Consider the following 27,428-nt stretch of genomic DNA (forward strand, 5'->3'; position numbering starts at 1 on the left):
CTATTTAAAGTCTTCAGTCTTTAATTTCTTTTCCTTTTTATATTGTCATAATGTGTCATATGTAATCCCACAAGTTTGATTTAAATGGGGGAAGGGGATGATTGAGACATCAAGAAAAATTATTCAGAATGCATTTCCTTTCATTAAGCAAACATCAAGAAAAAGATCAGTCATCCTAAAGAATAACTGGGTCAAAGAGCAAATCATAGAAACAATTAATACTTTTATTAAAGAGAATGACAAAAAGGAGATAGCATATATAAATTTACAGGATGTAGTCAAAGCATTACTTAGGGAAAAAGATCAGACTTCAAGGTAACAGCTGAGGAGAAAGGGAAAATCTAAAATTTCTTTGCTCCTCACTCTAATTTTCTCCCTGAAAAGTCTGGCAGAATAGAGAGAATGTGGGAGGATGAAGGGAAGACAGAAAATAATAAGATAAGGACACTGATATCATGAGGTTTGACTGGTAGCCATATGGGCTTGATCACAGAGACCAGTACAAGGAAGGAATTTGGGAGCAGGGAAACAGAAGTGAGAAATGAAATGGAGAATTAGGTGCTTCTGTTTTTTTGCGTTTCTTTTTCCTTCCCTCTGTTCCACACAGAGCAGCTACCTTAGGCTGAAAAAGGAAACAGATTAAGGAAAGATGAAAAACGTCAATTCTACCATCAAGCCCCTCAGTACTTTGAGCAGCCTGTCTCACCCCCACCTCCTCCAAAAATCAGGGACTCCCTCAACCCCAGCCACTGTCATATTTATCTTCACTGCCTTTGCCATCTTTACACCAGCCCCCTCTAGAATCATCAGACTCTCACCTTTTGCCACAAGAGAGACATCTGATCCCTGGGCACTATCATTATCTGGGGAAACAGGAGAAAAGATAGCCTAGTCAGGAATATATTGCTCAGAACAGGAAAATGGGAAAGAATGGTGAGAGGTGAAGAGAGAGGGGAAACTCTGGTTTTCCATTTCCTTGTCCCAAAGTTTAAATGAACAAATCCCTCTCATATATTCCCATGTTGAACCTTTACTTACTTGCAGTTGTAGTATAGCTCTCTCTTTTTCCATCTAGAAGTAAAATAATAATGCTAATTCATTGGGAAAGTTCAAGAGAAGCAAGTACCCTTGAGATTCAATTGATGGTTACCTAAACAAATTCCTATGACTGTGACTCTTTAACTAGTACAGAATCATAATTCAACAGAAAAAGAAAAAAGATTTTAGGCCTGGTCACCTCTGGGTCAGCACTCAATTCTTTTGCCCTAAATTTCTAGATCTATTTGTGGTCTGAGTCTGAATTACCCTGGTCACTGACCCTATTGTACCTGAAATGGACTAGCTGTAAAAATGATGTTTCTTTATTAACTTGTTCTTCTACAGCCATAAAAGGGTCTTATTCTTAGTCTTAATATAAGAATAGGACACTTGTAGGGTGGGACTGATACAGGATGGGATAACCCAGAATCTCCATGATGCCCACTGCCTACTGAGCCCCTTTCTCCTTTCCATACCTGGAATATTTTTCCTCCAGATCACAACTCCAATAATGACTGCAGCGAGGAGGAGGAGGAGAGCAGTGATGACCCTTGCAGAGAGTCCTATGGTTGAGGACTGTGGCTCTAAAAGGAAATAGCCAAGTGAAAAGTCCTGCCCCCTCCTTGGACTCAGGTCTGTCTCTCTCCAAACACCGTCCCATTCTCCCTCACTTAAGAATAGTTCCAGATCCTTCTGTAGCTGGGAGTGAGGAACAATGGAGAGCTCCCCCAAGCCCCACCTTACTGTCCTCACCCCATTTCAGGAAGAGCGGCTCAGGTAGTCCTTCATGCTGCACTCGGCAGGTATACTTTTGTTCACTTCCAGAAAGCATCCCCAGAGCTGCCCACTTCTGGAAGGTCCCATCTCCCGCAGGTCTGGTCTCAATGAGTTCCATCTCCTGGAGCTGTTCTTCTCCATCTCTCAGCCAAGTCAGTGAGATCTCCGCAGGGTAAAAGCCTTGGGCTCGACACCGCAGGGTCACTTCCCCTTCAGAACTTATGTGTCGGGTCACTTTTACGGAGGGAGGATCTGTGGGGCCAAGGTCAGAGACATGGTCAGGGTCGCTTTTCGCTCCTTGTTTTAGGGGCCAATCCTTCAGATAGACAAAGATAGACTGAACACAGGGAAAGGGTTCAGGCATGAAGAGATTCTGGCCTTGGTCCTTAGGTCCTCGGGGACCTGACCCTAAGACTGCGGCTGCAGGGAAGGCAGAGAATGCTAGAGATGAACTCCCTTTCCCCCTGTCTCATTCAGGCAGAGGTAAACTGAGCCCCACTTAGGCCCACAGCACATTGAGACTGGGGCCCTGGTCTCTGGGTGAGGAAGCTGAGCAGGCCAGCTAGGGAGCGAGTGCGGCAGGGCGGGGAGGTAGGACTGTACCTGTCCGAAGTAGTGTCTCCTTTCCGTTATCCAGGTATTTTTGTAACCAGTACACGCACTCCCCCTCCAAATATCCCTTCCAATATTTCGCAAGGCTTTGTTCTTCCAACTCGCGCTTGCGGTTCACGGCTTCTGCGTTCCCCGCGATCCAAAGCAGCGTCTCCATATCCAGCGCCAGGAAGTCTAGTCCATCGTAGGCGTATTGCACGAAGCCCCGGCTGAAGCTCCCGTTGGAGAAAACCTCGCAGCCTGATAGGCTCTGGAATGTGTGAACCCCTGAGACCCCCAAGAAGATTCAGCATGACTCAGAGGGCGGCGTAGCACCAAGATTGCACAGCGCCTGGACCCCAAAGACCATCTGCAGGGTAAGAAATCTTGCTCCTCTTGCCCTGAGACCTCCCCCTCTCCTCTCAAAGTTCCGCCCACCCCAAACCCCTTCCTCCCCGCCATCCCACCCCCTATCGACTATGTGTGTAGGCGGTAACTGTACTGACACAGCACGTTACCCGTTGTCCCTCTGGTCACTCACCTCCCTCACTATGGTTGTAGTATGTGGATACTTTCTGTAGGCACATTCGATAACGCTGCGTGGCTTCCCTAGAAATACGCGTCTCCCGCTCCCAGTAGTCGTGCTCTATCCACGGCATCCTAGGCTCCTTGCTCTGGCTATCGCTGTCGCTATCGAAACTCAAGACCTGCTGATCGTCCACGTAGGTTACGGAGGTGAACCTTGTTTCAGCTAGCCCTGGTCGAGACATGGTCGTGTAGAAATACTTCAGAGAGTGAGAGCCTGAGTCAAAAACATCGGAAACCTTGGCCTCAATGCAGGGACTTGGTCCCGAGAGTATCAGTGAACCCCTCTGTACAGTGTGTCCCCAGTATCTATTTCAGTATCTCCGAGGTTTCGAGGAGCAAACCTGTCCCGGCCCTCTGGACATTTGTCCCCAGGCAGACGTTTAACTTTAAGCTACACTTACCTGCCCAGGTCTCTCTAAGGACTAGGAAACCCAACAAGAGTAGAGTGAGCACATACATCTCCACGGTCAATAATCATAAGACGTTGAAACCAGCTCACAGAGGCGTTATGTAAAAGCAGAGCCTTAATTCTAATTGGCCAGTGACAAATGAAAGTAGAAAAGTATCACGCGTGGGTTGTCAGAATAAAGACAAGTAATCCCCAACATTAGGATAAATCATCATTCTTTGGTATCCACTGACTATGCCCAACTTTCTTCTAATACCCTCCACACATAGCTCCTGTGCTCTGAGCTTGAATTATCCCTCAGTTCCTCAAACTTTTCCCCAATATCTTCTTTTATGATCTTCCTACCTCCTTTTATCCTCAGCTTCTCCCTCTGTGAATGACTTAGTTACTCTCAGGAATACGATAATGCAAAGCAATTTTGCAGGACTGGAGATGAAAAATGCTGTATATCTCTAAAAAGAACAGATAAAGTCTGAATGCAGATGGAGGCATACTTTTTCTTTACTTTCTGTATGTTTCCTATTCCCTTTTTTGTTTTCTTTCACAAGGTGACAGACATGGAAATACATTTTGCTTGTTTTTTTAACCCAGAGCCACCAATACTTGGTTTATACTCCTAAAGAGATCAGATGAAGAGGAAAAGGATATGCACACATGCAAAAAAATTTTTTTAACTCATTTTGTAATAGGAAAAAACATAGCAAGTGAATTATTTGTGAATTTTAAAAAGAGCTATTATGAATATGTAGGAACCAAAAACAATTTGAGAGCACGGACAATGAAAAAGTCTACCTTTTGCCAGAGAGTTATCAGACACAAGATGAAGAATGGGACAGACATTTTGGTGTATGCTCAATGTGAAAATTTGTTTTGCCTGTCTGGCTATTTGTTAAATTCCTTTCCCTTCCCTTCCTTTCCTATTCTTTTTCTTTTCCTTTCCCATTTTTTCCTTTTCCTTCTTGTTTTTTTTTTTCAATTTTGGTGAAAACATATAGGAAAGAAAGAAAAAAATGCTTGTTAATTTGAACATAGCACAAAATAATAATAATAAAAAAGACTAATGAAAATATACTTTGAGAGAAAAGGAGCCAAAAACATCTGACTGAGAAATAAAAGATAATGAGAGTCAATGAATTGACCCCCCAAGAAAAAACAACCTAGAAATCCTAACATCTGTCCCCTACCTAAAAAGAGCTTCAAAAATTATTTTGCGTACAAGATAAAGTTTAATGCAATTCAATAAATATATATTGATCACTTCCTCTGTGTAGAGCACTGTATGTCAAAGTCCTAAATAGTAATTGTTTCTCTTCTATCCAGGAACCCTGGGGGTCTTTCCCTCACAGTTTGATTTTTTCTTCTCTTTAATTAAAGGGGCCATCCCTTGAGAAACTAATTAAAGAAGCCTATTCATGGAATGGGTGTATCTCACTCAAAGTGAGAATGTGACAAGACATTAGCCTGAAAGGGCCAGGGTCTCACATTGCATCCTGGGTCATCTCCAGCCATTCTGATGATCAGGCCACTGGAACCAGATGGCTCAGGAGAAGAAGATGAGGTTAGTGACCTTGCACAGCTTGTGCTCACTCAAAACAAAGTCAACTGCAAGTCCTGTTATCATGTTGATGTCATGGCCCTCTTCATGAATGAAGGACAAAGACAACAACAAGTATGTCAAGGAAAGAGTATTTCAGAAACAAGAACATGGTAAGCCCACAGTACCAGAACTTTTACTTTATCTCAAGATTCCTCTTTTTAGGTGTCTTTTTGTTATGGTCTCTGGACTTCCTTTACTTAGGGAGCCAATTCATTTAATCTCCCCAGTTTTTCCTCCCAGCCAAAAGTGCTTTCCAGTTCTTTCTTTCTTCAAGTATTTTACTTTTTTAAAAAATAGATTTTGTTTGATTGTCAAAGAACATTGTATACAGTATACAATACAGTATTACATACAGTAATATCAATATTGTTTTTAAGAACGACTTTGAGTGAATTCTGACTACTACAAATGCCCTAATTAACCATAAAGAACATGTGAATAAAGATGCTGTCTGCATCCAGAGAAAGTACTGGTAAATAGAAGTATATATAGAATAATTATATATACACACACATATTCTAATGATAGTCATCCCAATGACTAATGATAGCCATCTTCAAGGAGGGAAGAAAAGAGAAATCTACATGATAATTTTCTTGTATATTTGAAAGGAATAGCAAATTGTCCATATTAGATTTATGGTTTAATGTGTAATCATCTTTTTAATTATACTATGTTATAGAAATGCTTGTTTTATTCCATAAATTAAAAAGAAAACAAAATAATTTTATTTTTCAATGAGGTAGTTAGACCCCAGGGATATAAAAATGAAAAAGCTATGCATTCCCTTCAGGAGGTCACATTTCCAATAAAGCTATTTAACATGAAAAAACCAGGTATGATAATAAGGCAGAAAGCAGTAAGAACAAAGGAAATGCCTAGGACAGTATTCCAGGAAAACTGGAAGATGGAAAGATTATGTTCAATTGTAAGAGTCAGGGATAGCTTTCTGAAGAAGGTCAGATCTAAGCTGAGCCTTGAATGAAGACAAAAATTGCAGTAGGCAGAGATGGATGGAAGTTCCTTCTAGGAACACAGAAAACAGCATGTGCACAAGTAAGGAGACAGAAGTGAGGATACTATTTGGAGAACACCTAGCAATCTAGAATGGGTATAGTGAACACTCAGTTTGGCTTTCAAGGACTTTTTTTTTTTTGTTATGACCCCAATCAATTTTTCTAACCTCAACATTTACTACTCATGGGACTATAGATTTAAAGTCGGAAGAGATCACAAAAGTCATCAAATCCAACTCCCTCACTGTACACATGAGGAAAATGAAGTTCAGAGAGACTAAGTGACTTCCTCAGGATTGAATATATAAGAGATAGAAGAGTTAGGATTTAGACCTGGGTCCTGGGACCCCAAATATAGCATTCTACTTCACTATGCCCTACTGTCCCCTCTGTAAGAGTTGCCTAGAATAACCATAGAAAATTATTTTATCCTAAAAATAATACCATTGGCTTTAACCTTATTCCTCCACTTCTCCAAGGTCCTGGTACTTATATTGTTCCTAATGCATTACTCCCTTATCTGAGTTGTCATAGAAAGTTAACTTCTGTGGGCAGTTGTCCATAGAGGCAGTTAGGGTCATATAGACATCAAGGATATATGGAAATACTAAAGGAAAAGGAAGATTAAATAGACGCAGAACTTTGCTTTGGATTGGAAGGAAAAGAAAAAGTATTTATTAAGTCTCTCCTATATGACAGGCCCTGTGTTGTTTTTTACAAATAATGTTTCATTTGATCCTCACAAAAGTCCTCAGAGGTAAGTTCAATTATTATTTTTATTCCCATTCTACAGTTGAGGAAACTGAATCAGACAGAGGTTAAATGCCTTGTCCAGGGTCATGCAGCTAGTGTCTGAGGTCAAATTTGAACTCAAGTCACATTGGCTCTAGGCCCTATGTTCTATCCACTGTGCCAAATAGGCCAGCTTTTCTTACTTTTAATTCACCACTTTTATTCATATTACATATATATATATATATACATATGTGATAAAAACTAGAAGAAAGGGAAGTGCCCGAATAATGTTGTTGCTTAGAAATTTCTTTCCCTATAATAATAGGGGAAACTATTACAGTGTGGTTGCACAGCATAGATCAAACATGATGTTCATTCACCATGGTCTAAAAATAAATATTTTTCACAGCTAGAATCGTCTGGGATTTCCCTTCTTCCCTGACCATGCATATAACCATTATTTGTTCCACTTTGGCACGAATTCAGGGCAAGACGTCCCATATGTATGCACCTGGTAGAGGCTCTATTGGTACATATTCAGTTGATGGCAAGGGAAAGAGAATCAGTAAAGTGGCCAGAGCTAGTTAACCTTTTTGGTAAGACCAAACAGGTACTGAGAATAAAACCTGACCTTAGATTCCTCTTATGATTACGTCTGATAATGTGTTTCAGGGAATTTCCCTAAACATCCATTGGAAAAATCTTTTCCAAGGAAGGCAACACTTGCCTTGCATGGGATGTTGAAATATTTGCTTCCACATAAATGATCCAAAGTGTTGAAAATGTCATTTTACTAACTGCAAAAGTACAAAAAAGAATTACTTAAAAGATGGGTGGAGGTACAACTATTTTATTCATGTATTTGTGGAGACAATCTAATGCTTTTTATGTGACACCAGACATGATTTTGTGTGGTTCAGAATGTAGCACAAAATATAATAAGTAAAAAAACAAAAAAACAAAAAACAGAAAGCAAAAACCAACAGAAAACAATTGGAAAGGTGCAGTAAAGTTTGCCAATTCTTTTTGGTCTTGACGATCCAGTCCAACATTTGAGATTTGCATATAGAACATGAGGAGCATTAAGGGGCATTCAAAGCAATCATCTCTCTATAATTCTACTTCATTCTTTTGCAGTTTGGGGTAGGGTAAGAAGATAGATTATGATGAGGGCTAAAATTTAATTTTGACTATCTCTGATGAAAGTTTACCCTTGACTCTGAAAATGCTATCTCTCTTCCTCCTTCCCTCTTTTCTTCCATCTCTCTTCTCTCTCCCTCTATCTCTTTCCCTCCCTGTCTCCTCTCTCTCTCCCTTTTCTTTCTCCTTCTCTCTCCCTCCTCATCGTTCTTTAGACCTTAGAAACCATCTACTCTAATCTCTCCCTGATCAAGTTAGAAGTCAGTCTTTTATTAAAATTCCATTACCAGTCTTCTGTACAGGGTGGAAAAGAATGCTTATGGTCATTCCCAAACCAGTGAACAGTACAGGAGACAAGTAAATACACATCTCCCTAGATCATACCATCTTGGAAGAACCAAATGCTTAGATACCCCCAGAATTACCCCTCAAAAGAGTTGCATAAACAAAACCCTGAAGCTTGGGACGATGCTCCACCCACTCCAGAAGGAAAGCCCCACTGAGCATAGGGTTAAAGTTCCAAAAGTAGCCTGGAACATGAGGAAACAAAAGAAAAAGGTCCTGAACATAGAAATGTACTATGGGGTAGGGAAGTTCAAAACACACACTCAGAGACAGACCACAAAATCAAAACTGCTACATCCAAAACCTCAAAGGAAAATATGAATTGACTCCAAGTCATGGAAAAACTAAAAAATAAAATTAAAAATTAATAAGAGATGTAGAGGAAAAATTTGGAAGAGAAATGAGAGTGATGTAAGAAAATTATGAAAAAAGCAACAACAGATTGGTAAAGGAGGCACACACAAAAAATGTGCAGAAGAAAATATCACCCTCAAAAGCAGATTCGGCCAAATGGTAAAAGAAGGACAAAAATTCACTGAAGAGAGCTCCATAAAAAGGAGAACTGGCTGAATGTAACTGCAGAAAAGAACTCCATACAAAGGAGAACTGACCAAAAGGAAAAAGATGTACAAAAACTCATTGAAGAAAATAAGATCTTAAAATAGAATTGGGCATGTAGAAGCCAATGATCTTATTATATGCCAAGAAACAGTCAAATAAAATAAAAAATGAAACAATAGAAGAAAATATGAAATATCTTATTGGAAAAACAAGCGACCTTAAAAATAGATCAAGGAGACATAATTTTAAAAATATTGAACTACCTGAAAGCCACAGCAAAAAAAGAGAGCCTAGACATCATCTTTAAAGAAATTACGGAGGAAAATTACCCTGATATTATAGAATCAGATGGCAAAATAAAAGTGGAAAGAAATACCAATAATCTCTTGAAAGCAATCCAAAAAAATACTCCCAAGAATATTATAGTCAAATTCCAGAGCTCTTAATCAAGGAGAAAATATTACAAGCAGACAGAAAAAAAAATCAAGTATTGTGGAATCTTAGTCAGGAAAATAGAAGATTTATCAACTTCTATATTTAAGAATTGTAGTGCTTAGAATATGATATTCCAGAAGGTAAAAGAGCTAGGATTACAAACAAGAACTACCTGCCCAACAAAACTGAGTAGAATCCTGCAGGGAACAAAATACATGTTCTATGAAATGGTTGGTTGGCTGGTTGGTTGGTTGGTTGGTTGGTTGGTTGTTGTCCTTCATCTTCAAAGAGGACCAAAATGACATCACCATGGTAAAGTAAAACTTCAGTGTGTCTGACTGTGTCTGATCAGACCAATACGAGCTCGGAATGCACTACCACAGCTTGGGCACAGATAGTCAGTGTGAATATTTGGTGTGGATATCCCAAATTTAGGCATCTAGAGTTTACTTTGTGCTGTCTCAATTCTGCTTTGCTCAAAGAGCACAGCACCTTTTTTTATGTGGGCAAACCATGCTGAGCAGTCCTGTGCCAGTGTCTCCCTTGCTGCACAATCAAATCTGAAGTTCTTGAGAGAGACCTTGAGAGTGTCCTTGTATTGTTTCTTCTGGCCACCATGTGATCGCCTGCCCCATGCAAGTTCTCCATAAAATAGTCTTTTTGGCAAGCGTACATTTGGCAGTCGAACAACATGGCCAGCCCATCGGAGTTGCGCTCTCTGAAGCTTAATTTGAGTACTTGGTAGTTCAGCTTGAGCAAAGACTTAAGTGTCTGGTACCTTATCATGCAAGGTGATCCTCAGAATCTTCCTAAGACAGTTCAAATGGAAGGGATTCCTTTTCCTGGCATGGCACCGGTAGACTGTCCATGTTTCATAAGCATATAACAATGAGGTCAGCACAATAGCTCTGTAGACCTTCAGTCTGGGAGTCAGTCTTCTCTCTTGTCTTCCAAACTTTTCTTCAGAACCTCCCAAACATTAAGCTAGCTCTGGCAATGCATGCATCAACCTCATTGTCAATGTGTACATCCCTGGAAAGTACACTACCAAGGTAAGTGAAATTATCCACAGCATTCAACTGATGTAACTGATGGTTCCACGTATGGATGGTGGTGGCTGATGGAGCACCTGTGGTTTTTTTGTGTTAATTATTAGGCCAAAATCAGCACAGGCAGCAGAGAATTGATCTATACTTTGTTGCATCTCAGCTTCAGAGGCTGCGTTGAGTGTACAATCATCTGCAAACAGAAAATCATGCACCAACACTCCCTCCACTTAGGAGTCTCAAAAGAAACAGGAAAAGGTAAACTTCAAAGAGAAATCATAAGGGATTCAATAATGTTAGACTGTTTGTGTTTCTATATGGGAAAACATAACTCTTAAAAAGGTTCTCACATTAAGGTAGTTAGAAGGACTATACATAGACAGAAAGTGCAGGCGTGATTTGAATATGATGCAGTGATTACATAAAAAATTAAATTAAATTAAGGCATGAGAAGGAAGAATGTGCTGGGAGAATGGTAAAAGGAAGAGTAAGATGTAGAAGGGAGGAAATCATCTGACATAAAAGAGAATTGAGAGAGATTTTATAGAATAGGGCAGAGGCAAGATGTGGAGTAAAGGCAGTAACTCATCTGAGCTTGCCCATAAAACCCTCCAAATACTTGTAAAATGACTCTAAACAAATTTTAGAGCAGCAGAACTCACCAAAAAAAGTACAGTGAAACAAATTTCCAGTCCAAGACTAACTGGAAGGTTGACAGGAAAAGTCTGTTGACACAGGATGAGAAATGAGGATAGTCAAGCATAGGCAATGCCAGCACAGGCTAGTCCCCAGCAAACCCAGAGCAGGCCTGGGGGGACTGAATTACTGACAGCTGTGATGGTGTCCAGACTTGTCAATCCACAGTCTACAAAGACAACTTGAAAGGTCAGTAGGGAGGATCTGTCAGACCTGGGTGACAAAGTAGCACAGTCCAGCCCTGGCCCCTTCAGCAAACCAGGAGGAGGCCTTGGGAGTGACTGAATCAGCAGCAGCAGCAGCAGTGGCAGAAATTTGGAGCTCTCAGACCATAGAGAGTAAGGGGAATGAACAACTGATCAGGAGGATATTACAGGAGTCTTTTCTCTAGCACCAAGGCAGGACTCTTTTGCCTTGCCCAAACTTAGATCTCAGTGCAGTCCTGTGGTGAGGAGGGCCACAGGTATAGCAGAGTTTGTAGAAACAGTGGAGAAGGAATTCTCCTCACACTTTCAGGGTGGAAAGGAGTGCTTGTGGTCACTCACAGACCAGAACATAGGCCAGAAGAAGAGTAAACACCTCTGCTTAGATCATACCATCTTGGAAGAACTGAAAACTTACAGGTTCCTAGAAGTATCTCTGAAAACAGATGCACAAAACTTCTGAAGTTTGGGACAATACACCCTCCACATTGAAAGTAAGGACCTTTGTTAATAATGAGTTAAAAAGTCAAGTAATAGGCTGCAAAAATATGCAAACAACAGAAGAAAAACTCAGACTACAGAAACTTACTTTGGTGCCAAGAAAGATCATAACACACACTCAGAAGAAGACAACAAAGGCAAAGCTCCTACATCCAAAGCCTCCCAGAAAAAAATGTGAATTGGTCTCAACCAATGGAAGATCTCAAAAAGGATTTTAAAAATCAAATAAGAGAAGTAGAAGGACAAGTGAGAAGAAAAATGAGAGTGATGCAAGAAAATCATGAAAAATGGGTCAACACTATTATAAAGGAGACCTCAAAAGAAACTGGAGAAGATAACACCTTAAAAAAATAAACTAGACCAAATGGCAAAAGAGGTCCAAAAAGTCAGCAAGGAGAAGAATGCCTTAAAAAGCTCAATTGCCCAAAGAAGGTCCAAAAGCTCACTCAAGGAAATAATTCCTTCAAGACTAGAATGGTGCAAATGGAAGCTAATGACTCCATGAGAAATCAAGAAATCATAAAATAAAACCAAAAGAATGCAAAAACATAGAAGACCATGTGAAAAATCTCACTGGAAAAAGAACTTACCTGTAAAAAAAGATTCAGGAGTAGCCATGTTAAAATTATTGGACTGTATATCCGAACCTGATAATCACGATCATAACAAAAAGGCTGTAGACATCATCTTTCAAGAAACAATCAAGAAAAACTGCTCTGATATTCAAGAACCAGAAGGTAAAATAGAAATGGAAAGAATCCTCTGATCACCTCCTGAAATAGATTCCAAAAACATACTCCTAGGAATATGGTAGCCAAATTCCAGAGTTTCTAGGTCAAGGAGAAAATAGCAAAAGAAGTCAGAAAGAGACAATTCATGTGTTGTGGAAACACTATCAGGATAACATAAAATTTAGCAGCTTCTACATTAAAAGATTGTAGGGCTTAGAATATGACATTCTGGAGGACAAAGGAGCTAGGATTACAACAAAGAATCACACACTCAGCAAAACTGAGCATAATCCTTCAGGGTAAAAATTGGAAATTCAATCAAATAAATTACTTTCAAGCATTCCTGATGAAAAGATGGGAGCCGAATTGAAAATCTGACTTTCTTTTTTAAAGGTATGATTTATTTTCAATTGTCAACATTCACTTCCACAAGATTTTGAATTCTAAATTTTCTCCCCATCTCTCCCCACTCCCACTCCAGTATAGAATGCATTCCAACTACCCTTTTCTCAATCTACCCTTCATTCTACAATCCCCCTTTCTCCCATCCCCTTCTCTATTTTCCTGTAAGGCAAAATTGATGTCTATACCCCATTACCTGTACATCTTATTGCAGAGTTGTATGGAAGAAAAAAAATTAACATTGTTTTTAAAGTTTTGAGTTCTATGTTCTCTCCATTCCTCCCACCCAACCCACATTCATTGAGAAAGCGAGTATTTTGATATAGTTTATACATGTGTAGCCATGCAAAACACTTCCATAATAGTCATGTTGTGAAAGACTAACCACATTTCACTCTATCCTGTCCAGTCCTTCATTTATTCCAATTTCTTTCATGACTTGCTCCCCACAATAGTGCTTGCTTCTGATTAACCTTTTCCCCAATCTGCCCTCCTCTCTATTATCCTGACTCTTCTATCTCCTTCTCCCATGTCTTTCTGCAGGGTTAGATAAATTTCTATACCCAATTACTTGTGTGTTATTCCCTTCTTAAGTCAAATCCAATGAGACTAAGGATCAGTTATTCCCTCCGACCTCCTCGCTCTTCTTCTCTATTGCAAACACTCCTTCTTGCTTCTTTTATGTGAGATGATTTAGCACATGCTACCTCTCCCTTTCTCCTGCTCCCAGTATATACCTCTCAAGATTTAATTTTGTTTTTTGGTATCTTTCCTTCATATTCAGCTCACCCTGTTCCTTTGTGTATGTAAACATATCCACATATATACCCATATATATTTATATACATACACACATGTAACATAAACGTACATCTATATATACATATATATGTAGGCATATAAACATGTGTGTGCATACATATGTATATATACACATACATATTACATATACATGTGTATACATATACGTACACACATACATATATATACTTATGTGTGTGTGTATATATGTGTTCCCTCTAACTACCTTAATACTGAAAAAGGTCTCATGAGTTACAAATATAATCTTACCATGTAGGGATATAAACAGTTTAACTTCGACGAGTCCTTTTTAGCTTTTCTGTTTATCTTTTCATGATTCTCTTGAGTCTTGTACTTGAAAGTCAAATTTTCTATTCAGATCTGGTCTTTTTAACAAGAATCCTTAGAAGTCCTCTATTTCATTGAAATTCCATTTTCCTTTCTGAAGTATTATACTCAGTTTGGCTGGGTAGGTGATTTTTGGTTTTAATCCTACCTCCTTTCACCTTTGGAATATCATATTCTAAGCCCTTTGATCCCTTAGTGTAGAAGCTGTTAAATCATGTGGTATCCTGATTATATTTCCACAATACTTGAATTGTTTCTTTCTAGGTGTTTGTAATATTTTGTCTTTGAACTGGGAACTCTGGAATTTGTCTACAATATTCCTAGGAGTTTTCCTTTGGGAATCTATTTCAGGAGGTGATCATAGAACTGTTTCCATTTCTCTTTTACCCTCTGATTCTAGAATATCAGGGTAATTTTCCTTGATGACTTCTGGAGAGATGGTGTCTAGGCTCTTTTTTTAATCCTGGCTTTCAGATAGACCAGTAATTTTTAAATTATCTCTCCTGGATGTGTTTGCCAGGTCAGTTGTTTTTCCAATGATACATTTCACAGTCTTCAATTTTTTTGTTCTCTTGGTTTTGTTTGGTATTTTCTCGATTTCTCATAAAGTGTTTAGTTTCCATTTGCTCCATTCTCATTTATAAGGTGTTATTTGCTTCAGTAAGCTTTTAGACCTCATTTTCCATTTTGCCAATTCTGCTTTTTAAAGCATTCTACTCCATTTTGGATTTTAGGGCCTCTTTTGCCTTTTGGATTAGTCTATTTTTAAAGGTGTTATTTTCTTCAGTATTTTGGGGGGGGTAACTTTAGCGACTTGTTGACTTGATTTTTCATGATTTTTTTGCATCACTCTCATTTTTCTTCCCATTTTCCTCTCCTTCTCTTACTTGATTTTAAAAATCCTTTTTGAGCTCTTCTGTGGCCTGAGACCATTTCATATTTTTCTTCAAAACTTTGAATATAGGATCTTTGGGTTTTCTGTCTTCCTCTGGTTGCATGCATTGATCTTCCTGGTCAGAAAAGGCATAAGAACATACCTTTCTTCCACATTTTTCCAGCCAGTTACTTGACTTTTGAGCACTTTTTAAGTGGAGGGTATACCATCCCAAGTTTCAGGGGTTTTGTGCAGCTATTTTCAGAAATATCTCTAGGGGCCTAAAAGTTCTCATTTCCTCCAAAGTGATATATTGAAAGGAGAGGTGTTTACTTCTCTCCTAGCCTGTGCTCTGGTTTGTTAAGAACCACAAGCTCTCTTTTCTGTCCTGAAAGTGTGAGTTGGATTCCCTCTTTACAGCCACCACCAGCTCCATCTGGCCAGCCTTCCTCCTTGCCCCAGGACCACCACTCAGGACTGCAACCCAGATCACCTGCTTAGTTTTCCCACCATCTTTAGGCTGAAAATTCCAGAGGCAGCCACTGCCCTGTCAGTTGCTGCTGCCATCCTCAAATTGTGGGTGTAGATGTGGTAGGACAATGGTTTCCTCTCACCCAGGTAACAGAGTTTTCTCATTGACCTTTGAGAGTTGAGAAGTCTGGAAACTACAGCAGCTACCAATGATTCAGTGGCCAAAAGCCTACTCAGATCTTGTCTGTGCCATCTGCCCCATACTGTGCTGTGCTCAACTCTGAGCCCAGTGCAATAGACCCTTCCTGTTGGCCTCCTAGATTATCTTGGGCTGGCAATCTGTTTCAATTTGTCATTTTGTGGTTTCTTCTGCTCTAGAATTTGTTTAGAGTCATTTTTACAGGTATTTTGCTGGTATTTTGAGGGACTTGGAGAGAGAGCTCAAGCAAGTCCCTGAGTCTAATCCATCTTGGATCTGCACCCCCCCCCCAATCTGACTTTCAAATAAAATAATTGAGAGAAGTATGAAATGGTGAATAGGAAAGAAAAATTATAACGTACTTGTTAAAGTAAAGCTGTTTACATTTCCGCATGGATAGATGATATTTATAAGTCATAAGACCTTTCTCATTATTGGGGAATAGGAGGGAATATACATACATAAACACACATACACACACACGCACACGCTCAGAGAATACAGGGTCAGTTGAATATGAAGTGATGATATCAAAAAATAAAATTAAGAGGTGAGAGATGACTGTATTGGGAAAGAGATAGGTAGAGGTAGAATGGGGTAAATGATTTCACATGATGCAAGAAAAGGAGATGGAAAAAAAGTGGAGGTGAGGAGGTAGAAGGGAGAAGGAATGAGTGAACCTCACTCTCATTGGAATAGATTGAAAGAGGGATCAACACACTCAACTGGGTATGTAAATCTATCTTACCCTATAAGGAAGTAGAGGGAAGGGGATAAGAGAGTGGGGCTCATAGAAGAGAGGACAGATTGGGGGAAGGGGTAATCAGAAGTAAACACTTTTGAGGAGGGGCAGGGTGAAAGGAGAGAATAGAATAAGTGGCGATGTAACATAAGATGTAGAGAAATATAGCTTGTATTTCACTATTATGTAAGATGACTATCATGGAAGTGTTCAGCATGACTACATATGTATAAACTACATCAAATTGCTTCCCCTCTCAATGAAGGTGGGTGGGGAGGGAAGAAGGGACATAATTTGGAACTCAGAGCTTTAAAAACTAATGTTACACATGTTGTTTTTTTTTTTTTACACATAGTTGGGATATAGCACATACAGGCATATGTAGATAGACATCTATCTTGCCCCACAGCAAAACAGAAGGGGAAGAGGATATGAAGGGAATAAGAAGATTTGATAGAAGGGAGGGCAGACTGGGAGAAGGGGTGATCAGAAGCAAAACACTTTTGAGGAGGGACAGGGTTAAAGAGAAAGAGAATAGAATAACTAGGGGTAGAGGAAACAGGATGGAAAAAAATACAACCAGCAATAGCAACTGTGAAAAAAATTGAAGTTTCTCTGACAAAGGCCTCAGTTCTCTAACATACAGAGAACTGCATCAATTTTATAAAAAGTCGAATCACTCTCCAATTGATAAATGATCAAAAATTATAACCAGTTTTCAGATGAAGTACTTAAAGCTATTTATAGTCATATGAAAACATATTCGAACTCTCTATTGATTAGAGAAGTGCAAGTTAAAATTTTTCTAAGGTACTGCCTCTTATCTCTCAGATTAGATAATAGGACAGAAAAGGGAAGTAAATCTACTGGAAGGGATGTGGGAAAAATGAGTCATTAATAGTGTACTGTTGTCAAAGTTGTGAATTGACTAAATAAGTAATTTGGAACTATGCTCAAAGGGCTAAAAAAAAACCATGCATACCCTTTGACATAGCAATGCCACTACCAGGTCTGTATAGCAAAAGACATAAAGAAAAACAAAAAGGAAAAGGACTTATATGTGCAAAAATATTTATAGTAGATCTTTTCTAAGGTAAATAATTAGACTTTGGAGGGATGCACATTAATTGGGGAGTGTCTGAATGTGGCATGTAATTATGATTACTATAAGAAATGATGAGCAGCATGCTCTCAGAAAAGTGTAGAAAGACTAACTGTAGATGATGCAAAATAAAATATTCTGGGTACAAAGTAGTAGCAATATTGTAAGATGATCAGCTATGAATGACTTTGCTATTCTCAGCAATGCAATGATTCATTGCAACTTTGAAGGATTTAGGATGAAAAAATGCTATGCCTCCCCTGAGAAAGAACTGATGGTGCCTGAATACAGATGTAAGCAACCTTTGTTTTGTTTTTTCACTTTCTTTATTTTTCTTGATCATTTTTGTCTATGGTTTCTTTCACAGAATGACTATTATGGATATATTTTTCAAGAGTACACAAATATAACCTATATGGAATTGCTTACCTTTTCAATGGGGGGGGGGGGTGAGTGAGAGAGAAATGGAGAGAATTTTGAACTCAAATTTGTAAAACCAAATGTTAAAAATTATTTTTACATGTAAATGAGGGAAAATTAAACACTGAATAAATACAAAAAAGGTTGTGTCATAGGGATGATGTAATTTTCTTGGAGCAGAATGATCCACTGGGAAGGGAATGTTCCTGGGCATTCTTATTTAAGAAGCTAGTCTTTTCTATGTCTGTTACTTTGTAAATAAAGTATTTCAATGTTTTATATTCTTGTAAGCATGATTTCTCATAAGATATTTAGTGATTATCTTCAAGGAGGTACTACTATATAAGTTCCCAAGTTCCAGTTGAGTGATGACAATGAGTCAAAGAAATGAGAGGCCTCCAAAGTACATATAGTGCCTTTGTGTCAGAGAGGATGCCTCTACCCTAAAGTTTATGTGTATCTAGCAGTTCCTTATAGTTTCTGGAAATTAAGCCATTTTCTGATATATTTATTTCACATATATTTTTTCTCTGAATCTGCTTTTCTCTTTTTAGTTTACAGGTTTTGCTTTCTGTTGTATAAGGTCTTTTTCATCAACATTCTCAAAAATCAATTATTCGATGTCTTATCACAGTTTAGAAATAACTGTGGGTCCTTGGAGGGTGGACATGTAGTATGAAAACAGATTGAAGGAAAAATATGGGTGGAGGGAAAGAATGAAGATCACCCTACACCAGTGGTGTAAAACTCAAATAGAAAGAAAATACTAAGATACACAAAAGAATCCCTGCAGGCTGATTATTGATTTAAAGAAGCACATGTTAACATTGCTTGTGTCCTACTGTATTTTTGTTTATTTTGTTAAATATTTGCTAATTACATGTGTTTTCCCTCAGGATTGTGGCCAGCTGCAGACAGAATATTTGACACCTCTGCCTTATATGAACAGGGAGAACAGACAATTGCAAGGTTATAGATTGCACTAATACTGAGGTTAAATTTTCCTCTCTCATAAACATACTCGTCACACAAGGGAAATAGAGAATATTAACCTGACTGAGAGATCACCATCTAATCAGAGCTAAAGATAGTTGAGAAAGTTTTTGTAATAGTTTAGAAGGGAAATGATGATGATTTAAGAAGGGGTCATGTGCAAAAGATGTGGTGAGAAAAAGTACAAGATTTGGCAACTGAATTTATATGTTGTATGAGTGAATATAAAGAGTTAAGGATGATTCTGATATTTCTAACCTCAGTGGGTAGAAAGATTGTTGTAGTGACCAGACCAGTCCTCTGAGTGCAGACCAGACCAGCATGCTGAGTGCAGACCAGCACGAAACAATAGAAACAGGACCCAGAATAGGATTCAGGGCACCACTGGCAGCAGATTCCTCAGCCCACAGACTCCACAGACAGCTTCAAAGGTCAGTGTGAGGGCTCGTGCATCCAGGAGAGGGGAGCGCGATCTGGACATCTGGCAGCAGGAACTACAGCAGCAGCTGCCATTTTTGGAGCCCTCTGCTTAAAGACCCTGGGGGAATTGAGCCACCAATCTGAGTCTCAACCCTGAGTGGTGGTCCAGGGGTGAGGGAGAGTGTGGGCTGGCGTGATAGAGCTGGTGGAGGGTCGGGAGGGAGAATTCAATTGCATATCCTGGGCAGAAAAGTTTTTGGTTGCTCCGAGACCAGTGTGCAGGTCAGGAGAAGAGTAAATACCTCTCCCTTGATTGTGCCACCTTGGAGGAACTGAGAACTTACAGGTCCCCAGAATATATGCTCCTCTCAACAAAGGTCTCAAAAGTCAAGTAACTGGCTGGGAAAAGGCCCAAAAAAGGGACAACAAATAAGACTATAAAAGGCTATTTTCTTGGTGAACAGGTATTTTTCTTCCATCCTTTTGAATGAGGAAGAACAAAGCATAACATCAGAGGAAGCCAAGGCTTCTGCATCCAAAACGTACAAAATAAATATGTAATGGTCTCAAGCTATGGCAGAGCTCAAAAAAGATTTTGAAAATCAAGTAAGAGATCTGGAGAAAAAATTGGAAAAAGAAATGAGAGCAATGCAAGAAAATCATGAAAAGTGAGTCAACAACTTGCGAAAGGAGACCCAAAAAATGCTGAAGAAATTAACACCTTTAAAAATAAGCTAACTCAATTAGCAAAAGAGATTCAAAAAGGCAATGAGGAGAAGAATGCTTTAAAAAGCAGAATTAGCCAAATGGAAAAGGAGATTCAAAAACTCACTGAAGAAAATAGTTTTTTAAAAATTATAAATTGCAAAATAAAAGCAAAAGAATGAAAAAATAGGAGATAGTGTGAAATATCTCATTGGAAAAACAACTAACCTGGAAAATAAATCCAGGAGACACAATTTAAAAATTATGGGACTACTTGAAAGCCATGATCAAAAAAAGACCCTAGACAGCATCTTTAATGAAATTATCAAGGAAAACTACCCTGATATTCTGGAACAAGAGAGCAAAATAAATATTGAAAGAATCCACCAATCACATCCTGAAAGAGATCCAAAAAGAGAAACCCCTAGGAATACTGTAGACAAATTTCAGAGTTCCCAGGTCAAGTAAAAAAATATTGCAAACAGCCAGAAAGAAACAGTTTGAGTATTGTGGAAATACAATCAGGATAACAAAGGATCTGGCAGCTTCTGCATTAAGGGATTGTAGAGTTTGGAATAGGATACTCCAGAAGTCAAAGGAACTGGGATTAAAACCAAGAATCACCTACCCAGCAAAACTGAGTATAACACTTCAGGGAAAAAAATGGTCATTCAATACAATAGAGAACTTTCAACTATGCTTGATGAAAAGACCAGAACTGAACAGAAAATTTGACTTTCAAACACAAGAATCAAGAGAAGCATGAAAAGGTAAGCAGGAAAGAGGAAACAGAAAGGACTTTCTAAAGTTGAACTCTTTACATTTCTACATGGAAAGATAATATTTGTAGCTCTCTAGACTTTTCTCAGTATTTGGGTAGCTGGAGGGATTATACACATATACACATATATAGACAGAGAAAACAGGGTGATTTGAATAAGAGGGGATGATACCTAAAATAATAAAATAAAATTGAGGGATGAGAGAGGAATGTATTGGGGGGAGAAAGGGAGAAATGCAATGGGGTAAATTATCACTCATCAAGGAGACAAGAAAATGTTTCTTCAGTGGAGGAGAAAAGGGAGTATGTGAGAGGGAAAAAGGGAAGTTTACTCTCCTCGCATTTGGCTTGAGGGAATGACATGCTCACTCAGTTTGGTATAAAAGTATATCTTGCACTACAGAAAGGTAGGGGAGAATGGGACAAGTGGGGTGAGGAGGATGATAGAAGGGAGGGCAAATGGGAGAAGGGAGTAATCAGAAGTAAACCCTTTTGGAGAAGGACAAGATCAAAAGAGAGAATAGAATAAATGGGGGGCAGGATAGGATGGAGGGAAATATAGTTAGTCTTACACAATATGACTATTATGGAAGCCTTTTGCAAAACTACACATATACAGCCTGTATTAAATTGTCTGCCTTCTCAGTGGGGATAGGTGAGAAGGGAGGAAGAGAGAGAAGTTGGAATTCAAAGTATTAGGAATAAATGTTGAGAACTGTTTTTGCATACATTTGGAAGATAAGAAATACAGGCAATGGGGTATAGAAACCTATCTTGCCCTACAAGAACAGAGAGAAGAAGGGGATAAGGGAAGGGAGGGGTGTGATAGAAGGCAGGATATATTGAGGAAAGGGGTAATCAGGATGCAAGGCATTATGAAGTGGGGGAGGGAAGAGAAGGGGAGAAAATTTGGAACTCAAAATTTTGTGGAAATGAATATTGAAAACCAAAAATAAATAAATAAACATAAGAAAAACCATTGTTGTACCTTTGACAGCAAGAGGAAAGTTTGGAATCAGAATGAGCTTGGAGGAAAAAGAGGAAATGATCTCTCATACAGGGTCTTCAGATGATTTAGAAAACCTGTGTCTGCACTGCAAATGCCCTCTGTACCTAGTATAATGTAGAACAAGATGACAATATGGAAATTACTCATGACTATAATACTCATCAGTGTTTATAGCCAGGGAAAATGGAGAAATTGCACCATGGTATGTGAATTAGAGTTCTTAATAGGTGGAAAATGCTACATTCCTAGAACCCTAAAATCCTAAAATTGAAAGGGACCTAAGAAGTCTAGTTCAATTCTTCCATGAAGCATCCCCTCCACAGCATCTTTCAGTTGAAGACTGCCCTTGGAGTGGATAATTTCTCTCTAAAAATAACCATACACTTTGAAATCTCTACTTACCTTGAAGCGAAATCTAGGGACCTTCAACTTCCACTTACTGCTCCTAGTTATACAATGATTGTGGTACAGAGGGATGGAAGAAAAATAAAACTAATACTTCTTCTACATGACCACCTTCAACTATTTGAAAATATTGGTTCTTTCCCATAAATCTTTTATTCTATAGTGAAATATCACTAGATACTTCGAACAATACTAATACGATGGGACTTTAAGCCTTTTCAATATCTAGTGACTCTCCTCAGGATGTACTCCAGCTTGTGTCTTGTGGAGAAGGATGCTAGTACTTCCCCAAATGTGGTTTCTAGGAACTCTCAGTGTGGTCAGTCCAAGGCAGAGGACAGGGACTTTTACTCCCTTTACTCTGGAGAGCATTATTATGCTAACATGGCTTAAATTTACAGAGTATCATAATTGAAGATCTCAGAGTCAGAACAACTGAATTCATTTCCTACCTATGGTAAATCCCGACTGGCACTGGGCTAATACTTCAATTTCTTGGTGCCCCAGAAAACTATTAAAAAATGATGATGAGTTGCAGAATTACTGATCTACCCTGGTAGAGCGGTTTTCCTCAATGGGAGTTCCTTATTCCAATGAAATCATAGGTTAGAGAAAAAAAATATTTTCTTGGGCTGCTATTAACTCTTATTATGCCAGTTATGCCAGCAGACCCACAGACTCAAAGAGGTAGAAGAGACTTCACAAGGTAGCTTATAAAACAAGATCAAGAATTCCTACCAAAATATCTACAACCACTGGTTATCTGACTTCTTTTGAAGACCTCTCATGAGGGATGACATCCTTTCCTTTTGAAGCAGACAAATTTTGTAACCTCTAAAACTTAGGAATTTTATTTTCTTATATTAAGTCTAAATCTTCCTGCCCAATTACTATTCATTATTCCTAAAGCTTCCCTCTGGACCAAGAAGAACAGACATTTCCCATGTAACAGACTATTACATAATTAAAGAAAAAATTTATGGCCCCTATAAGTCTTGTTTAAACCAGACTGAAAAGCTAGAGTTTCTTCAACCGATCTTCATACTTATGGTTGCCAATGGTTTCACAATTCTGGTCACTGTCTCCTGGGCAAACTCCAAATTTTCTATGTCTTTCCTAAAAGAATCCAAAATGTGGCCCATCGGGGCAGAGACTATCACCTTATTCATAAATAACATTATCATTTAGTCCTCCAAAGTCTTGCAATGCTTTTCACGGTGACCATAGACACGGCATACTTTCCCCATCCTGTTATTTATGAGTCTGTCTCTTTGAACCCATATGCAGAACCTATAATTAATCTCAATTAAATTTAAGTTTAATTAACTTGACATGTTGTCCTAGTGAGTTGATTTCCCTTCAGATTCACGTTCTCATTCATATGTTTTCTTTATCTCCAAGCACTGTGTCATCTATAAGTTTGATGTGTATGCTATTTATGCCTACATCCAAGTTATTGATGATAATGTTGACTAGCTAAGGGACTTGGAAAATTCCTTCTTATAGAGAGCTCACTCAAAATTAATGTCTGCTCAGGAATGACTGAACCTACTCCTTGGTTTCAGTCATTCAACCAGTTCTTTTTTTAAAAAATTAAAATTTAATATTTTCCCAGTTACATTTTTGTAAAAACAATTTTAATATTCTCTTTTGAAATTTTGAGTTCCAAATTCTCCCCCTCCCTTCCCTTCTCCTCCCATTGAGAGGGCAAGCAATTTAACATAGGTTATACATGTGTAGTCTTGCAACATGGTTACATGTACATCATGTTGTTAAAGAAAGCACAGACAAAAAATTCCAAGAAAAATAAAGGACAAAGTCTCATAGATCTGTATTCAGTCTCCACCAGTTCTTTCACTGGAAATGGAGAGCACCTTTCATCATAAGTCCTCCAGAATTTTCTTGGATCACACCATTGCTAAAAATAGCTAAGTTATTCATAAAATATTGCTATTACTGTGTACAATGTTCTGAAAGTACTGCTCATTTCACTTTGCATTAACTCATGTAAGTCTTTCCAGGTTTTTCTGATAGCATCCTGCTCATCATTTGTGTGTGTGTGTATGTGTGTGTGTGTGTGTGTGTGTGTGTATATATATATATATATATATACATATATATATAATCTGTGTGTATGTATATATATATCTGTGTGTAATATATATATAAGCATGTATATATGTATGTACATATATACACATATATTGACATACATACATATATAGAGATATACATATCCAATCATCCACATATATAGACACACACACACACACACACACACATATATGTACAGCTTGTGTTTGTCCTTTGTTTTCAAAGAAGACCATGACTTCAGAGAAATGATGACATGACTTGCACTTGACTTTGTTTTGAGTGAGGGAGGGCTGTGCAAGTTCACCAGCCTCACTTTCTCCTCCTGAGCCATCTGAATCCAGTGCCAATATATTCATCAGAATGACTAGAGACAGTGTGGGATGCAATGGGAGACCTTGGTCTTTTTAGACCAAGGCCTATTCAGGTACTCACATAGAGTAAGGTAACACCCATTTAGCGAATAGGCCTCTTTAGGAAGTAGTCAGGGAATGACCCCTTTAATGAACAAAAGAAAAGAAGAACTGGATTAAGCTGGGAGAGAAAGAGCAACAGTTACTCTTGATAATCATTTTAAGCCAGGAGGCTCCAGACATTAAGCGGAGTTTGGGCAGGGACCTATTGTCCAATCTATGGGCTTCAGAGTCCACTGGGTCTAAGTTTTGGGAAACGGAAGGAAGGAAGGAAGGGAGGAAGGAAGGAAGGGAGGAAGGAAGGAAGGAAGGAAGGAAGGAAGGAAGGAAGGAAGGAAGGAAGGAAGGAAGGAAGGAAGGGAGGGAGGGAGGGAGGGAGGGAGGGAGGGAGGGAAGGACGGAGGGAGAGAAGGAAGAAGGGAGGGAGGGAAGCAAGGAAGAAAGAAAAGAATCTAGTCAGTAAACTCCAAGTTAACTGGGCATCATCTTGTCATCCTAAAGAGAAGGAAGGGGATGAAGAGACAGAAGGGAGAGGATGAGCTGAATTTCCCAGATATCTGGATCCCCATTCAGGCAGCTCGGGCTACTCTCAGTTTGTGTTCATCCTTCGATTTTGAAGAAGACCATGACATCAGAGAAATGATGACATGACCTGCACTTGACTTTGGTTTGAAGAAGGGAGGGCTGTACAAGGTCACCAGCCTCACTTTCTCCTCCTGAGCCATCTGGACCCCATGACCAGATATTATATATGCATATACATATACATATACATATACATATACATATATGGAGATAGAGACATATAGAGATAGATTTATGTGCAGATAGATATATGTCTATATGTGTATATAGATAGATGATAGATCAATAAATAGATACACAGATACATAGAGACATATAATACATGGAATACAGTAGTATTTTATCAAAATCACATGCAGTATCTTCTTCAGTCATACCCCAATTGATAGTATCCCCTTGATGTCCAATTCTTTGCCACAAGCATCAAGACTGGTTTAATTAAAGTGATGGGGAAATTCAGAAGCAGCTAAAAAAACAAAACAAAAAACAAAACAAGGACTCTATAGGGTTTACCACCAGGATAGTTCATTCATCTCTCAGAAGGCAATATTTAATTGAATCAAAAGTAAAGTGCAAGTGAAGTTTAGAGATTCTTGGCTCAATAAGAAAGTAAATGATATTCAGTTTTATGCTGATAGTGATAAATCCAAAGCACTTTTACGATGCTCTGAAAGCTATTTATGAACCAAAGACCTATGGTATATCTCAACTACTCAGTGGTTTAGCCATATCAGATTATTTTTGTTATAGACATCATCATCTGCTTTGCCTATACACCCTAATGACCATGGGACCTTTCCCTTTGAGTTATGGATAAAATATTCTGTATGCACTGCCTCTACCATTAGCATGTGAACTCCTTGGGAACAGAGACTTTCTTACTTTTCTCTTTGTATCCTGTATGCTTGGCACGATGATTTGTAGATAGTAACCATTTAAATGCTTCATACTTATAATTATATTAAAGAAAGTTCCATTTATTCTTGTGGGGTTTTTTTTCAGATTTTCAAATTAGACAGTTACTAGATTCCATCAAAAACATTTTCAGCACTTATTGAAATGATCTTACGATTTTATTTATATTATTTATTACATTTGTAGTAGTCCTTATGTTGAACTAATCCTGCATTCCTGCCATAAACTCAACCTGGTCATCATGTATAATTTTTGCAATATGTTATTGTAGCCTGATTGATAATTTCTTTAAATTTTTTGGTATCACTATTTATTATGGAGATGGACATTCTGTTTTCTTTTTCCAATTTGTCTCTTTAGGGTTTAGGTTTTCAGACAATATTTGTATCATAAAAATAAATTAGATTGGAAGGAGTCTTTTCTTATTATTGCAGTTTATATAAAATTGGGGTACTTTGAATGTTTGATAGAATTTACTTGTGAACCCATGCAGTCCTGGACATTGACAGGGGAAAGGGAGTTCATTTATTGATTGTACAATTTCTTTTTCTGATTTTGGGTTATTTAAATAGTTATTTCCTCTCTTGTTAACTCTCTTGTATTTCATATTTTTCTTAGAATTCATTCATTTACTTTCACTTATTGGTTTTGTTAGCATATGATTGTCCATAAAAATTTCTTACAATTAAAAAGAAGTTTCTCCTTGTTTCAGAAGAACAATTTGGTTTTCCCCTCTCTTTTAAAAATCAGATCAATTGTTTGTCTCTCTATGTAAGCTTGTACTTTTTATTAGATTTTTCCCAAAAACAATATCATCTAGTTTTATGTATTAATTTTTTACTTTCGTTTTTTATTAATCTTTTAATTTACTTTACAGAATTTCTACTATTTTTAGGTGAGAATTTTTTAATTTGATGCTTTCCAAGTTTTAAAATTTACATTCCTAATTCATTGATTTGTTCTTTCTCTCTTTTTGTTAATAAAGGCATGATTTTCCCATTTTCCCATAATATATTTTTAATTTCATTAAATATTTATCAATTAGATAGAAAAATATTTCTAAAAAACATTTTGAGCTCCAAATTTCCTCCCTCCTGATCTCCCAATCTCCTTCTTGAGAATGCAAGTCATTTAATATGGAATATACATGTGAAGTCATGAAAAATGTATTTCCACATTAGCCATGTTGCAAAATAATCCCAAGAAAAATAAAGATTTTTTGTAAGCATGCTTCAATCTGCATTCAGACTGCACCAGTTATTTCTCTGAGATGAAGAGCATTTTTCACCATAAGTCCTTCAGTATTCTTTGGATCATTGTATTGATCAGAAGAGATAAGTCTT

The 27,428-nt window shown here is 38.2% G+C and overlaps 1 protein-coding gene across 1 annotated transcript in view; it reads right to left on the bottom strand.

Annotated features, from left to right (window-relative positions):
• Positions 1–205: 205 nt before the first annotated feature.
• Positions 206–27,428, bottom strand: part of LOC140522747 (BOLA class I histocompatibility antigen, alpha chain BL3-7-like) — a 38,700-nt gene continuing 11,477 nt past the window's right edge. The window contains exons 2-9 of the mRNA XM_072638040.1: positions 3,396–3,453; positions 2,948–3,208; positions 2,419–2,694; positions 1,792–2,067; positions 1,515–1,622; positions 1,039–1,071; positions 819–863; positions 206–622 (exon numbers count right to left, since the gene is read on the bottom strand). Coding sequence (XP_072494141.1) covers positions 618–622; positions 819–863; positions 1,039–1,071; positions 1,515–1,622; positions 1,792–2,067; positions 2,419–2,694; positions 2,948–3,208; positions 3,396–3,453 — 1,062 coding nt within the window. The 3' untranslated portion in view covers positions 206–617. The remainder of the gene's footprint in view (positions 623–818; positions 864–1,038; positions 1,072–1,514; positions 1,623–1,791; positions 2,068–2,418; positions 2,695–2,947; positions 3,209–3,395; positions 3,454–27,428) is intronic.

This window comes from Notamacropus eugenii, chromosome 2, assembly GCF_028372415.1.
Source record: "Notamacropus eugenii isolate mMacEug1 chromosome 2, mMacEug1.pri_v2, whole genome shotgun sequence".
Classification (NCBI taxonomy): Eukaryota; Metazoa; Chordata; class Mammalia; order Diprotodontia; family Macropodidae; genus Notamacropus; species Notamacropus eugenii.